Source organism: Bos mutus, chromosome 12, assembly GCF_027580195.1.
Source record: "Bos mutus isolate GX-2022 chromosome 12, NWIPB_WYAK_1.1, whole genome shotgun sequence".
In the NCBI taxonomy this organism is placed as follows: Eukaryota; Metazoa; Chordata; class Mammalia; order Artiodactyla; family Bovidae; genus Bos; species Bos mutus.
Genome location: NC_091628.1, coordinates 72,156,158 through 72,172,112, shown reverse-complemented (window position 1 = coordinate 72,172,112; position 15,955 = coordinate 72,156,158). Strand labels below are relative to the sequence as shown.

The window sequence follows — 15,955 nt, the reverse complement described above, 5'->3', positions numbered from 1 at the left end:
AGCTGAGGAAGAGTCATAAAAATCTGAGTCAAAGCATTTGTGTCCCCAAACCGCCGACAGATGCGGCGTCCCGAAGCCCCGGGCGTCAGACAGGGACGCCACGTGTCCAGGGCCCGGCTGGCCACGCAGTCCTCCTGAGCCTGTCTCACCTTCTCCAGACATTCAAGCACGCCGGCTGCACGGCTCCACGCCATGCTTGCGGTCAGGCTACTCCAGGGGAGCGCCGGCTGGATTCTGCACCGCTTATGGAGCGAGCAGAGAACCCGCCATGTGTGAGACGCTGACCGGCCCCGAGAGGCGCCCAGGCTCCCTGTCATCTGAGGACACAGGGCCCCAAGCCTCAGGGCTCATCTCAGCCGCCAAACTCCATCTTAGTCTCCATCTGCATCCTCCACCCCAAAAAGCCGCTTCCGCGCTTGCCCCACGCCCCGGGCCGGCACCTGCAGGGAGGGGCCGTCGCGGGGGCGGTGGGCCATCGCAGGCTGCGTCCCCCACGCCCTTCCTCCCCCGCCCATCCCATGTGAACGCCGCGCCGCCAGCTGCTGAAGCCGCTCACTTCCCTCCAGCGCTGTGCAGTGTCAAGGACAGATTATAAACTTCTGCCCGGACAGAAAAACGGCTTAGCGGCACAGTTTATACAAGAAAGGCTTTTTGCAGGCTATAAAAGAGAAGTCTAGAAGTAGTGACTCAGTGCCCCCTCAATCTAAAGATAAGACAGACATTTGAAATGCAAGAGTGAATGAGGCTCAGAGAGAAAGGGCCTGTGGAATGAAGCAACAGCAATCCTTCCTTTAAGAAATCAAGACAGAGATGTTGGGGTTTGGTTTTGTCTTGTTACTTTCTTCATTTTGGGTGAACCTGGGACATTCATTAAAGTAGAACTGTAATGCATAAATTAGTTCTAATAATAAGAGAGCTGGAACCTCTTTTTAATCTTTTCATTTTGATTGTGATAAGATGTACACAGCATAGCTTAACCATTTTTGCGCAGTTTCGTGGCATTAAGCACATTTATGTTTTGTACAGTCATGATCACCATTGTCTGCAGAGCTTTTTCATCTTTCCAAACCGAGAGTCTGTCCCCATTAAACCCTAACTGCCCACTCCCCTCCCCCAGCCCCCGGTCACCTCTCTGGCACTTTCCATCTCTACGAATGTGACTCCTCTAGGGACCCCATGTTAGTGGAATCAGCGTTTGTCCCTGCGTGGCGGGCTCATTTCGCTCAGTATGTGTCCTCAGGGTCCATCCATGCTGTGGCCTGGGTCAGAGTTTCCTGCCCCTTTCAGGTGAAGAGGAGTCCGCTGTTTGGACAGACCGTCGTGCTTAACCGTCATGCATCCAGGCGCGCCTCCACCTTTGACAGTTCTGGAAAATGCTGCCACGAACATGGGTGCAGACACGATCTGTCCAAGTCTCTGCTTCCCACCCTTCTGAGTGTGGTCACAGAAGCGGGATAGCTGGGTCGCGGGTGATTCTCTGTTCCGTTTTTGAGGCGCCTCCGTGCCGTTTTCCCCAGTGGCCACTGTTTCCATTCCCTGCAACAGAGCCACTTCTCCAAATTCCTGCCAACACATAATTTCGTCTTTTCTTTTTTTCAAATCATAGCCATCCTAAGGGATATGCAAGGGCTTCCCAGATGACTCAGTGGTAAAAAATCTGCCTGCCAGCGCAGGAGACATGGGTTTGATCCCTGGGTCGGGAAGTTCCCCAGGAGGAGGAAATGGCAATCCACCCCAGGGATTCTTGCCTGGGAAATCCCATGGACAGGGGAGCCTGGTGGGCTACAGTCTGTGAGGTCGCAAAACGAGTTGGACACGATTTGGCGACGGAGCAGCAGCAGCAGTGCTATGGATGGATGTTTTATGCGTTTCAGACTTTTATTTTTTCTCTGTACACACACACTCGTGTGTGCATTCGGGGTGTGTGTGCACAGGATGAGAGACTGTTAACCACTTAAACATCTGGGGGTCACGTTGATATCTGGGTGCTAGCTGCATCTCCATAGCCGTTGTGTGCATTATATGAGACAGACGATCTCAGGAGTTTGTCTGGCACCTTCGTTTATACTGAAAGGACTTTTTTTTTTTTTTTCAAGTCAGTTGATTATTTCATGCCAACCCAATATTAGCATTTCACAATAACTTCGCTTTAGTACTTGAGGATAATTTTTGTCTCACATTTAGTATTTCCTCCCCTTTGAACTCTGTTACTTTCTCAGCCAGGAATCACTTTGTGGCTCTCGTGGAAGAAGATGGTGATTTACAGAGTGCTCTCTGAAGAGTATAGCTCTTTAAGCATGAAAAGTGTAGTTTCAAAAGCAGCATGATTGGAGACGTTCCAATAACCATAACCATAACGCGTGGTTATGACTTGTGGACGCTGACCGAGTGTTGTTCCCACAGGGCCAGCCAGGGCCGGTGGGCCCCCAGGGGTACACCGGGCCCCCCGGGCTACAGGGCTTCCCAGGACTGCAAGGCCGCAAGGGTGACAAGGGCCAAAGAGGAGCCCCCGGGATCACAGGCCCGAAGGGAGACGTGGTGCGTACGGGGCCGTGGGCGCTGCTCGTGGGGGCGGGGGCGGGTCCTGGCCTGTCTGAAGTCTGTTTGTCTTCTTTACAGGGACCAAGAGGTGTTTCGGGATTCCCTGGTGCCGACGGAATTCCCGTAAGTTTTTCATAAGATTAAAACTGCAAAGCACCGTATACGTGCAAAACAACCCGTTTGTGACGCACAGACACACTTCTAACGTGTGTCCCCTTTCTTGTCTATAACAACACCACCTGTGGGTAAACCCCTGGAACCCACTCATCTCTTGGACAAACTGCCTCCTTTGTAAATGGTCTTCTGGACTTGGCATGGAGGCTACTCTGCTAAAACTGGGGCTCCCAGGACTGGGAGCAGAGGCGACAAGGGGGAAAGGGGAGCCCCCCGCTACTGGTAACCAGCTGCAGGCGGCACAGGCGGCCGTGAGGAGCCGGTCTCACAGCGCGCTTGAACTCCAGAACCGCCCGAGTGGAAGGCCGTCCTGCCCAGAGCAGGGACTGCCCTCAAGTCTGTGCAGAGGCTCAGATTCCTGGTAGCAACCATGCAGAGAGAAGACGAAAGGCATGCTTTGTCCATGAGAAAATCTCAGAATGCAATAAAATGTGTTTTTCTAACCTAGTTTACTTTACTTCTCGTGGCACAAGAAAATAAACAGAGCAGCCTGACTCACAGCCTCCTCCTCGGGCCCGGGGCAGACTTCCCAGGGACGGCTTCCTGCCCATCTCAGCCTCCGGGATACATGTGTTTATCCCACATTCAGACCTGCTCCATCCCTGCGCAGCTGATGTTTAAGGACATCTGCCTCCAGAACTTCACATTCATGCCGATGTCCGTGCCATGTCAGCGTGCCCATACACGCGTGCACACACATGCACCACACGTGTTATCTGTCATCATGCTCATGCACGCACACACACACTCCAGGCACACAAGTGGGGCTGCCCCATTGCAGAAGAAAGGGGGAAGGGTATGAGGGGGCAACAGTCAGAGAACTGCCGCTTTTCCTTAGCTCCACGTTCAAGGAGATTTTTGCAGCAGGAGGCAGAGCTAAAGAAAGGAAGCCCCCCCCCACCAAGACATGAGACCCGCATGGCCATGATCCCTGGTGTCCCCTGGGAGGGGCTCAAACAGACACGTCGGTGACAGCACACAGCTGTGCATGGTTAAGGAAATAACTTGTGCATGAGTCAGAATCTTGAGAAATTGGCAGAGTTGAAGAATTTGCAGATTTCAAGGGTTAAACAAATAACCAGAGCATTTTCTTACCAGCTGCCTCCGATGAGGTTGCCCATTTTTAACCTACTTTTTTTGGCCTCTTGGGATTGTCCCTTGCTGTGCTCTTCTGGAAGCAGAAGGCTGAGCTTTAGATGGACTGACCTTGTGGAAACGTACTGTAACTGATGGGTGGCGTGTTTCCGTTGGTTTTTTCCACTTCGTGCTCATTTAATGTCAGAAGCAAATATTTCTCAAACTAGGGAGGGAATCATCACCTGGAGGGGTGATCATGGTAAACAGATACCTGGTCATTTTCTCTGGAACGTCAGGGCTGCTAAACTCAGTCTCCTCGATGCCGAATCCGAGAGACGCTCACAGCAAGTTAACGTAAACCCCGCTGCTGTATCTGAGCACCTGACGAACACAGGTTTGAGGGACCTGGTACTTTTTGCTGCCGAGAATCATTTACAGCCTGTTGCCACTGGCTGTCTATTTTACATGTGGTAATGTGTGCGTTTCCCTGCTTCTCTCAGGGAGCTCGGACCGGTGCTCAGAGACAGCCTGGAGGGGTGGGGTGGGGTGGGAGGGCAGAGGGGGGTTCCAGAGGGAGGGGACATATATGCCTGTGGCTGATTCGTGTTGATCTATGGCAGAAAACCAACACAATATTTACAGCAATTATCCTTCAATTAAAAATAAATACATTTTAAAAAGGAAGTCATAAGCAAAGTTGATGTGCAGTAAAATCTAAGAGCTGTATCACCCAGAAATAGACCTGCTTGGATGTTGAACACAAGATGGACATTTAGCTCAATAGAATTGAAATTTTCCTTTGAAGGACAAGCTCAAATTAAGATCGGGTTGGCATGCAATTTCAAATGTCTCAGATCCAGTCTAGGGGAGTCAGGAAGGCCGAGAGCAGACTGCTAATTCAGGAGGAGATGAGGAGCTTGGAGGCATCTCTTCTGAGAAGGGTTGAAGCTGCCTCATCCCAGTTACATGAAACCTAAGCCCCTGGGGGCTGGAGGCCCAATGGCTTGTCTATTTCCAGGGCCATCCCGGGCAAGGCGGACCCAGAGGACCTCCTGGGTATGACGGCTGCAACGGGACCGTGGGCGACTCGGGCTACGCAGGACCCCCGGGCCCTGGCGGCTTCCTCGGGCCCCGCGTGAGTACGGGCAGCGCTCAGTCTGCTCCGCTGGTCGGCTCCAGAGTCTGGGTGGTGGAAATGCAGGAAAGGTCTCGCTTTTGGGAGGGCCCGCCGAGGACCCCCTTGAGAAACTGCCTTAGGGAAGGTCTCTCCGGAGGGCGGGCTGCCTCCTGCCTGCAGGATGGTGTTGGGGGTGGGGGAGCAGGCACATGCCGAGACCACCTTTCCACCCCAGAAACGGTGGCTGCCCACCCTCGGTTAGCAGTCAGGATGGAGCACACCTCCGCTGCTGAGGTTTCTTGCCAACATCTAGGCGTGCTGGACTCAGAGAGCTCCATTTCCCCTTTGTCCTTTGCCTGTTAAGTAGAAGGTAATGGGTTTGTCTCCCAAGCATACCATCACTTCCTCCCATTCAAATAGCAAGAATAATAGTGGAATCGTGGAACTAAAATTTTAAAAAGCTTAAACCTTGAACGGACTTCTCTATTAGTCATCATTTTATTAGATTCTAACATCCTTTGTGACATGAAAAAACAGTTTTGTTCTCCAGGATGTACAAGGTAGACTTTACTTTTCTTAATGGAAGAACTTTCACATAATGATCTATTTCATGACCTCATTTATTTTTTAGGGTCTGTGCAAACAATCTTTTTTGATAATGTGTTGCTACCGTATAGCAATATATTCCAAATTCAGGGTTAAACTAACACTTTTTGGCAAAACTTTTTACTTAAAAAGTATTTTAAGGTGAGGGAAGGGCAGCATTAACAATCTTCATTGCATTTCCCTGACGCTGACCGACTTCCAGTCACCTTCACACCTCTGCCCTCCAGCTCCCCATTTGCCGGCTGTTTCTTTTCCATGTGATTCAACTTATCAGTAAGCTACACTCTGCTCTATTCTAATATCATAGCTTTCCTTATCAATAAATGTATCAGTCATTTTAAAATGCAGGTTTTATATGTAGATACTAAAAGGCCTGTGTGCTTCTGTACCTGTGTGTCATGTACTGGGCTGGCCAAGAAGTTCATTCAGATGTCACGGAAAGCACAAACCAACTTTTGGCCAACACAGTATACTCGACACAATCCCATTTTTCACGGATGACCCGGAATCTCTGCCACAAATAGTACTGCGGAGCGTATGTGTCGATATTTCAGTACGCGAATGCAAAGAAGACACAGAATAGTATCATGACAAAGAAAAGGGACAGTTTGGGAGAGGAAAGTATTCGTTTGCTGAACCTTTACTTGGGTTTCTGAACATTAAATCCTGTTGAATATTTCTCTTTTAACTTTAAGAAAGATGCTGTTGGGTAAATACGAAAGTAAAAGTCTCACCTCGCGGTTAAGGTAGAGTTGGATGTTCAGAATAGTCTCGTTTGGCCATAAGAACAGCTGGACATCGCCCACGAACGGGGGCAGGCAGTGACTCCCGTCATGTCACTGCGCTGAGCGTAACGGACCGTTGCTGTTTTTCTTCCTATGCCGCATGTGCGCATTCAGGGGCCCCAAGGACCGAAAGGGCAGAAAGGCGAGCCCTACGCTCTGTCCTCAGAGGACCGCGACAAATACAGGGTAAGTCTGCAGGGACGGGGCATGACCGAGCCCCGTGTACACTCCCCATTAAGAGTGACCTCTGAGTCGAGCGGGGGGACGCACAGTGTCCACAAGCCAGAATCTCCACTGATTTCAAGGTCCTCTCGCTGGCCGCCACGCTGTCGGCCGTCTTACACTAACTGCGGGCCGCCCTCCTCAAACTCACGGCAGTGCGGCTGTCTACATACCTGACATCACCGAGTCCTTAGACAGCCGGTGTGTTTTATATGCTTATTTCCAACACTGAAGTAAAGTGCAACCAAGTCCACAGAGTCTTAAAAGCTGAAACTCTTCAAACTCTTTCTTCTCCATTAGGGGGAACCTGGAGAGCCGGGACTGGTCGGCTTGCAGGTAAGCATTGCTTTTGTTAGAGAAGAGACCGGGCAGAACCTGAAGGGCTCCGGGCTCCACCCCTCCTGCCTCCCTAACCGCCTTCTCCGTTGCCTGTCCGTAGGGGCCTCCCGGCCGCCCTGGGCCCGTGGGACAGATGGGTCCGGTTGGAGCCCCAGGAAGACCGGTAAGTTCCAGGCTCACGTGCTCGCCCTCGCGGGTGTGGAACATCCTCCGAGATGCAGGCAGTGCGGATGCTGGCGGAGGCCTCACGGCGTGCCTGACACACGTGGTCGCCAAGACCACCCAGGCTGTCCCTTGTCCCCGCTGCCGCCATCAAGGTTGAGAGTGAAGACTCAACGCCAGCTAGGTCAGATTTTGGCCTAGCACTAGCCTGGAGCCCTTCCAGTCAGGCACACACTCTCCCAGCCCCACAGCTGACCAGCTGACAGGGGCCCGTCATCCCGAGCAAAGCAGACCAGTGTCCCGCAGGTCCATAGGGGGGAAATGGGGTCTGCTGGCGAGGCCTCAGAGCAGGGCTAAGGCAGCTGGGCACAGCCACCGTGACAGGTGAGATGCCGGACATCAGTTAACCAAGTGACCCTCGGGCCCCACCTGAGTGGCGGTCTACAGGTGTCCCCTCCTCCTGCAAGTCTAATCAGGAGTAAGGCTTGGCAGCCAAACCCCTGGCTGGAGGAGGGCCTGCCCAAGGAAGGAGAGTCCCCAGGCCTGGCCACTGCGGATCCTTCCCGCTGCACAGAGACCGAGAGGTGGACAGGCTCCTGCAAAGCGCCCGACTCTCTCCTAGTCCACGTTTTTTATTAATAAGACAATCAGGCCTTAAGTTACTCAGGGAGAGCTTGTGGCTGCAGGGGAGAGAGTCCTTCTCAGAGAACACCGTGCCCCGAGATTGAGGTGGCCGTGGACGGGGGCCGTGGGACCCGCGGAGAGGCAGCGGACACGTGTGTCTGAGGGCAGGTCCGTCACACCAGCAGCTGGGGTGCGAGTGCTCATTCGCTCCCCTCAGACCACGGATAATAGTCGCAACAATCGATCACGTCTCTACGGAGCACAGTTCCCCGGGGCCGTGCTGGTCGTTTTCCCCAGCAGCCCTCCAGCCTTGAGATTTGGCCGAAGGGAAGGAGACGGGCTCATGTTTCAAGGTGCTCTCAGCCCTTGTACACACACAGCCACCCGTTTACAGAACGCGGGCCTCGGGGCTGGGGGGTCCCCTGCTTTACACACTCAGTTCCGGGAAATAAACAGCAGGGTGCTCCCCGCCTCCCCAAGCTGAGGTGCCGGCCTCCGGGTCTTCACACGAACCACTGAGGCCTCCCACGGCCCCCTGCCCCCCACCTGTTCTACATCAACACGCCTGGCTCTTCTAAGGCACGTGTAAAGCTTCCACCCTCAGTGGCGTTGGCGGGGACTGCTCCGCGGGAGCACGAGGTGATCCTGGCGGGCGGATTCCCAGCCCTGCCGAGGGGCCGGCTGTAGATTAACTCTGTGCGTGCTTGCCTGCCAGCCCAGCGGCGGGAAGTGCGAGATGGTGCCGGGTAGGGGGATGCATGGGAGGCCAGCAGGGGCCTTCTCTGGAGGAATGGGCCCGGGGCCTCGTGGAGGGAGCAGAGCCAGCGTGAGCAGGACCCGGGTCAGGTCAAAAGCCTGAGCTCAGAAAGGCAAATCAGCAGCAGCTGTGCCTGGGCAGCCGCAGACCCTGAGAACCGGGCCCAACCCCCCGTCCTCCGCCCTCCAGCCCCGTTTCCCCGCCGAGACGAATGTGCCAGAAGGCTCTTCGCATCCTCCTCGGTGTGCTGAACACACAGCGGACAGCTTTCCCAGGGCTCCCGAGCAGATGCCATCTGGGTCCTGGGATAAAGGAAACAGCTGACAGATTTCTTTGTGTTTGTGCAGGGACCACCTGGACCCCCTGGACCCAAAGGACAGCCAGTAAGTTACTGGAGACGTGGTGGGTGAGGGGGAGGGAACCGGGGCCTCGCATGTTTCTGTGTCTCCTTCTTGACCATGGAACTACCTGGCTGACAAGTAACGTCGTTTGTCTCATGAGGAGGACTGTATATAGAGTTATAAGACAAGGCTCTAAACTCCAAGAATAAATCCATGCATGAAGTCATTAAGTAAGTGGATGCGTGGAATGACTCTTGTCTGCAAATCACACAGCATTCCTGTGGCCGCATGAAAGTCCAGCTGGGAATGTGTGATTAGAAATGTACGTCGGGGACAACCCCTGCTTACCCATAATGTGCTCTCTCACGAACAGGGCAAGACAGAGCTGGAGTGGTGCGGGGAGCCGGGGGCCTTCTTCCTACCTGGGTGCAGGTGGGCCCTCCCAGAGCGTGCTGTCAGCCTCTGGGGGTGTATCCAGGGAGCTTCAAGCCAGGCTCTGGCCCAACATTGTCCTCTTTCCATCAGAGAAAGACGATTCAGTGGGCTGCCCTAACACCCTCCTCTTTCAAGCCAGGCTCTGGCCCAACACCCTCCTCTTTCCATCAGAGAAAGACGGTTCAGTGGGCTGCCCCAACACCCTCCTCTTTCCATCAGAGAAAGACGGTTCAGTGGGCTGCCCCAACACCCTCCTCTTTCCATCAGAGAAAGACGGTTCAGTGGGCTGCCCCAACACCCTCCTCTTTCCATCAGAGAAAGACGGTTCAGTGGGCTGCCCCAACACCCTCCTCTTTCCATCAGAGAAAGACGGTTCAGTGGGCTGCCCCAACACCCTCCTCTTTCCATCAGAGAAAGACGGTTCAACACCTCCTCTTTCCATCAGAGAAAGACGGTTCAGTGGGCTGCCCCAACACCCTCCTCTTTCCATCAGAGAAAGACGGTTCAGTGGGCTGGTGCACCACAAAGTTGGTGGCCTGTCGGGAACGTGGGCAGAATTTGGGTTTGAGGTGACCTGGGAAAGTTAAACAAATGTCCAGGACAAGCCGTAGGAGGCTGGCGAGGGATGTATTTGGTCAAATCCCGACATGAGTCAGAAATACTGGGCTACCGTTAGGAACATTTCAGAACCACTCCATGGCCTGTGTAAAGCCAAGGACGCCTCCCCAGCCCGCCCATTCCCAGGCCTGACCCACAGAAACCCCATCTCCCTGCCGCCTGGAGACCTCAGCTGTCACCACCCCGACCCCAGCTCCCATCATCTCTGACTCAGCTTCCGGCTGCGGCTGGAGCTCGTTAAGGCTTCTGCCCACCCGCCCCCACCCCCCACCCGGCTCCCCGCCGTCCTGCCGCCCAGGGCGGGCTGGGAACGGCCCAGAGCCAAGAGACGCAGATGTAGGATGGGACGGGGAGCCCCAGGGTCGCCTCAGATCCCCACTTGGCTGCAGCACAAACAGCCCCAGGCCTCCAGCAGGTCACTTCCTGGTGCCCTGGACACCGGCTCGCGAGGCAGGGAGATGTCGGGGTCCCAAGCAGATCTCATTCTCATCTGGCCTGGCTGCATTTCTGTGCTTTGATTTCAGCTCCCCAGCCAGGTGGGAAGGAAGCAAAGAGAAAGCAAAAATTAATGAAAGGCTTTGTTTCTATTTGTGGAAACTCGGGGCATCAGAGGCAGGGGGCTGTGTGGTGTGGAGATTGGGTGGGCCCCCCGGGATCCTGCATCTCGGCGGGGACAGGAGCCCCGGGAGGGCAGCAGAGCCGTGGGCAGTCAGGGGACATGGGCCTTCCTGAGCTGCACGTGGTTTGTCCCGTGGCCCACCTGGCGGGCGGTCAGCCCTCCCACCCACGCGTGGACACTCCTCTCATGAAACCGTCAAATACACGCCGGGGCGCTTTCCCGGTCTGCCTCTGAAGCAGAACGGATGATGAAAAGTTTGGCTAAACCCAAAGAACACCATCATTAAGAGAGTTAGGACATCTTCCTGTGAATTTAGGATTGTTTTACCAAAATGAGAAAGCCTGAGGCAGAGGAGAGTATGAATCACGGTCCTCAGATTGGGATCCCAGGCAGGAAACGGCTATGTTCCGAGCCCAGAGGGGCCAGAACCCAAGGAGACGCTCTGAGACCTGACCTGTAGAGTCGGAAGGCCTGGGATCAGACCTGAGCTCCATGACCTGTTCGCCGTGAGGCTTCGGTCCAAGGAGATGACAGTCTCCCCCTCGGTGATGTCCACACCCTGTGGTCCAGGGGACTGAGGGAGAGTTAGCAGTGAGTTAGCAGGGGCCCTGGACTGTCAAAGCCCAGGGCCGCAAGGAGGGAGTCACTGTCAGCTTCTTGGTCATCAGGATTTGAGCAGTAAAATATACCGGCAATCTGAAGCAAGTTGCAGCGTGTCCCCAGGGGTGACAGAGCAGCTGTTCTTAGCCCAGGTTTTCAGGTTTTGCTTAAAGTGTAAAATACAAATTCCTTAAAAGCAGAGCTTTACTAAAACACTAGTATATCATTTTTATGAACCCACAATTTTTGTCACTTAAGGTTTAGTTTTAGTGAACACTCAAAGCGCAACGTGAGGGGCCACTTCCTGCAACTCGTACAGCGTCTCGATTTGCTCCCGTTCATTTTATGTGATATCTGGACTCAGACTTGCATTACACCGTTTATATACGGAATTAGCAAAAGAAAAGACATTTCTTTTCCTTTTGTGTTAATTCGCTCCTGGGAGCTGAAGCCAGAATATTAGGAAGGATAGTTGTCCAGTGACGTTGCAAATACACAGATGTTAGATTTCTTTTTCTAAAAAAAGACAATTTCATTTCACTGTGATTATTGACTTTAAACTTACAGAAGCCATCTGTCTTTCAGGGCAACAGAGGACTTGGTTTTTATGGAGAAAAAGGTGAAAAGGTAAAGGAAACTTACTAGATTGAATTAGGAAATACTGACGGCTCATTCTGATGTCTTCATTTTATGCTGTTATCCTGAGGTGCTCTGCAAATACCCCGTTTGAAAGGAAACAATCATTGTCAAGTGTCAGGTTACCAGACAGGCTCCAGTGGTGGTTAGAATCTGCAAGACAGGGCTCTTCCAGACCCAGGGAATGAATTGCGCCTCTGTCATCTCATGCATCGGCAGGTGGATTCTTTATTTCTAGTGCCACCTGGGACGCCCGTTCTGATTTATGTCTTGGGCACCAGTCTTAGAAAGCAGTAGCATAAAACACAGCAGTAACCACCAAAACATTCGGCGCACAGGCCAAATGACTTCCTTGTACAGAAACTCATCGTAAGGAGATAATTCCACTGAAGCAAATGCAACCGCAAATTGTGACCAAGCTAAACAGCTTATGTGCCTAAATTCTAAATGATTGTTAATGCAAGTGGAAATCAAGTGATCTTACCTTACTGTTACTTTATCCTATGTGATCTTTTTACGTTTTTAAAACGTTTCACGTTGGGGTACAGCCAATTAGCAGTGTTGTGACAGTTTCAGGTGGACAGCAAAGGGACTCAGCCGTACATGTACATGCATCCATTCTCCCCAAAACCCCCTGCCATCCAGGCTTATATACGATTTTTATCTTATGATTGTAAACTATTAAAATTGATGTACGTGTGATAATACACAAAGACAGAAACAGCAGTTTGCGGTGGGATCGTGCTTTTATTCAACCTCGGTCGTGTCCTTCAGTCTAAAGACAATCGCTTTGCTAAACCGTTCACAGGGCGACATGGGACTGCAGGGGCCCGGCGGGATTCCACCGGACAACGGTTACGTCGAGAAGCCCACGCCGGTGTACGAGCTTCTCCCAGAGCAGTATAAGGTAAAGGGGCTGCAGCAAGACTGACGCGCTCCCATTTGAACTAACAGGAGGAGGAGGAAAAGATGTGGCTTTCTTTGGTCTTATTCAAACAGTCACATTCAAAGTGGAAATGCCCTCCCCACCGAATTAGCAAATTACGTGTTTGAAAGCACTGACCACAGTCGCAGGCGTCTCAGTATCATTGCTCGTAATCATGATGAATTGGAACCAACACGTGGATCCATTTAAGAATCAGCTCCGTCTTCAGTCTCTAGTGTAGACATAGCCAGTGGTCGCGGCACAGCTCACTGCCAGGACATGGAGCTGTGTGAGCAAAAGAAAGCCTACGTTTTGCTGACATGGAGCGTCCCTGTGGGCTTCTTGGGTCAAAGTCAGATTTCTGACTCTTGTAGTTTCTGTTAATGTTTTGTTTGATTAAAAGCATCCTCTTAGAGTCTAAATAAAAATTAACACCCTTCTCTATCACTCATTCACTCAGACAGACCGTTCACCCGTCCTAAGCCTTCTGGTTCCCTTGTGCTTAATAAAGACCGAAGCACTGACCTGGTAGAATACTGACCTCGTAGGGCGCAGGGTGGTGGCCGGGCTGAGACGCATCATAAAAGGTCACGGGAGCCAAAGCAAAAATCCCAAACGTAGACCCTGATCCCTGTCTCTCGAGCATCTGTCAAGATGCGGTGTGAATGCCGGAGGACGGACGGGAGAGGGCAGGCTGGACCCCCCCACAGGGGACGTGAGTCTGTGCAGCTGCGGCGTTATGAGTGACTTGACCGCTAACAGAAGCAGCCTGGGCAGCGGCTGCTGCGAGCCCAGAGTGGACGGTCATGTGCCAGCCAGGTTGCGAGCAGGACAGCCCTGGACCACCAGGCAGGACAGGGCCTCCAGGGTCATCGGGGTGGATTCAGGAGGGACTCTGGCTCCTGGGGGGACCTGACCATCAGCAGAGTAGGGCCCCCGTCCAGTGTCAGGACAATAGCCCAGGATGGAGTGAGGCCAGAGCAGGTGCGACCCTGCTGAGATCATTGAGCGGCTGAACCACATTTCCTTGTTCTCTGCAGCTAAGAGGGAATGCTAACAAGCAGAGACAGTACTTTGCCAACAAAGGTCCATCTAGTCAAGGCTATGGTTTTTCCTGTGGCCATGTATGGATGTGAGAGTTAGACCATAAAGAAAGCTGAGCACCGAAGAATTGTTGCTTTTCAACTGTGGTGTTGGAGAAGACTCTCGATAGTCCCTTGGACTGCAAGGAGATCCAGCCAGTCCATCCTAAAGGAGATCAGTCCTGGGTGTTCATTGGAAGGACTGATGCTGAAGCTGAAACTCCATTACTTTGGCCACCTGATGCAAAGAGTTGACTCATTTGAAAAGACCCTGATGCTGGGAAAGGTTGAGGGCAGGAGGAGAAGGGGGCAAGAGAGGATGAGATGGCTGGATGGCATCACCGACTCAATGGACATGAGTTTGAGTAAATTCCGGGAGTTAGTGATGGACAGGGAGGCCTGGCGTGCTGCAGTCCATGGGGTCGCAAAGAGTCGGACACGACTGAGGGGCTGAACTGGACTGAACTGCAGAGGCGACGGGTCCCAGGGCTGGCCCCGGCCAGCCTGCAGGGGGCAGCCCGGAACTGCAGGATCCTGGGAGCTGTCCTAGGACTGATGGGTGAACGGACCCATCACTGCATTTCCTTCCCCATTTTAGACTGAGAGAAATGGGGGAAATTGATCATATAAATGACGTCATGGGTGGCTCAGTCGTAAAGAAACCACCTGCCAATGCAGGAGACACAGGTTCGATCCCTGGTGGGGAAAGAGCAGCTAAGCCCGTGCGCCACAACCGTTGAGCCACAATCTAGGGCCCGGGGGCTGTGACTACTGAAGCCCACACGCCCTGGAGCCTGTGCTCAGCAACAGGAGAAGCCACCGCAATGAGAAGCCCACATACCACAGCCAGAGAGAAGCCCCCACGCGCCGCAGCCAGAGAGAAGCCCCCACGCGCCGTAGCCAGAGAGAAGCCCCCATGCGCCGCAGCCAGAGAAGCCCCCACGCGCCGCAGCTAGAGAGAAACCCATGCAGCAGTGGAGACCCCACGCAGCCAAAAACGAAGACAGAAAATTATTTTGAAAGAAATAAAACTGACGTTGCTTTCCAAAGCCACTCTCGCTCAGGACCTTAACTCGCTCCTGATGAGCCTTGTCCTCAGAGGATTCCCCCCACTCCACTGCCTTATCCTCTTTCACCTGAATGATCTTTCGCTGTTTCATTATCAAATGACAGCCCCTCTGTTATCACTGGGGCTGTCCCCCAGGCACCTGCCCTGCCACTGTGGGCCCTGCAGGAAACTCACAGGCAGAAAAGAGACAGTCTTGAGATCATATCAGAATAACACACAATTTCGTCCATATTGTGAAAATCCAAGAAAATGTGAATTTTGAAGCCAAGAGGTTTAGGGAGTTGTTTGTTACAATCCGTTTATATTCATTGTTTGCAGTTGTATAAAATACTCTGCACCTTATGTCATAAATCCTGATCCATTTAAAATACTATTCATGAATTAATGAGCATTTCTTGTCTTTCGTATCTTCACAGGGTGAAAAAGGCAGCCAGGGAGAACCAGGGAGAATAGTAAGTCAAGGAATAAAGATGCTTCTTCTCGTGGTTCCCACGTTCTCCGGGGTCCCATCACAATGTTAGACTGTCCGGGGCATACCAACCCACAGCTCTGGTCTCCAGTCCACACGTCTGTGGCAGGAAAGGGTGATCGTTTCTCTCAGTTTTTCAGAAAACAGTGTCAGGATGTCTTCTTTCGGCAGAGTCAGCACCGGCTGACCACCCTCTTCTGAAGCTCATCAATGAGCCCAAACCGCTCAGAAGAGCAGTGCGGTGGAGGGCAGGCCCGGGCGGGCTTGTGGCGGCTTCCTGGCCAGGGCCCGGCCGTGTCACCGCTCTGCCTTCCCTCATCTGGGTCCCGCTGCCCCTGAGTCCCCAGTCCTCCCCGTTGCCACTTACCAGGGGACGATGCCCGGTGATGACCATCCCAGCCGACTGCAGACGTCCTAGGAGCACGTCCTGCGTGGAGCTGGAGAGACAGAGGCAGGCTGGCCGCAGCGGGGGCCACTAAGAATAGCCCCCACAGCAGGCAGACCGTGAAGCGTGGTCTCTCTGTTCTCTCCTAGGGCGTCTCCTTGAAGGGAGAAGAAGGCATCGTGGGCTTCTCGGGACCGCGGGTAAAGCTTCTGCACCTGCTGCTTTGACTTTATTTTCCTTTCCTTGCTTGTTGGAGTACAGCTGATGCCCACGAGCGTGTGTTGTGGATCTACGGTACACTGACTGGCTGTCCCCAGAGGCCCTGCTCGGCCTGGTTGTTCTAAGGCCCTGGCTCTGTTGCCAGCATTGTGC

At 53.1% G+C, this 15,955-nt stretch overlaps 1 protein-coding gene across 1 annotated transcript in view; it reads left to right on the top strand.

Annotated features, from left to right (window-relative positions):
• The window catches only part of COL4A2 (collagen type IV alpha 2 chain), a 159,603-nt gene that overhangs the window by 102,263 nt on the left and 41,385 nt on the right, over window positions 1-15,955 (top strand). The window contains exons 5-15 of the mRNA XM_070380741.1: window positions 2,404-2,538; window positions 2,620-2,664; window positions 4,811-4,927; window positions 6,415-6,486; window positions 6,823-6,858; window positions 6,962-7,024; window positions 8,752-8,787; window positions 11,603-11,644; window positions 12,462-12,560; window positions 15,146-15,181; window positions 15,733-15,783. Coding sequence (XP_070236842.1) covers window positions 2,404-2,538; window positions 2,620-2,664; window positions 4,811-4,927; window positions 6,415-6,486; window positions 6,823-6,858; window positions 6,962-7,024; window positions 8,752-8,787; window positions 11,603-11,644; window positions 12,462-12,560; window positions 15,146-15,181; window positions 15,733-15,783 — 732 coding nt within the window. The remainder of the gene's footprint in view (window positions 1-2,403; window positions 2,539-2,619; window positions 2,665-4,810; window positions 4,928-6,414; window positions 6,487-6,822; window positions 6,859-6,961; window positions 7,025-8,751; window positions 8,788-11,602; window positions 11,645-12,461; window positions 12,561-15,145; window positions 15,182-15,732; window positions 15,784-15,955) is intronic.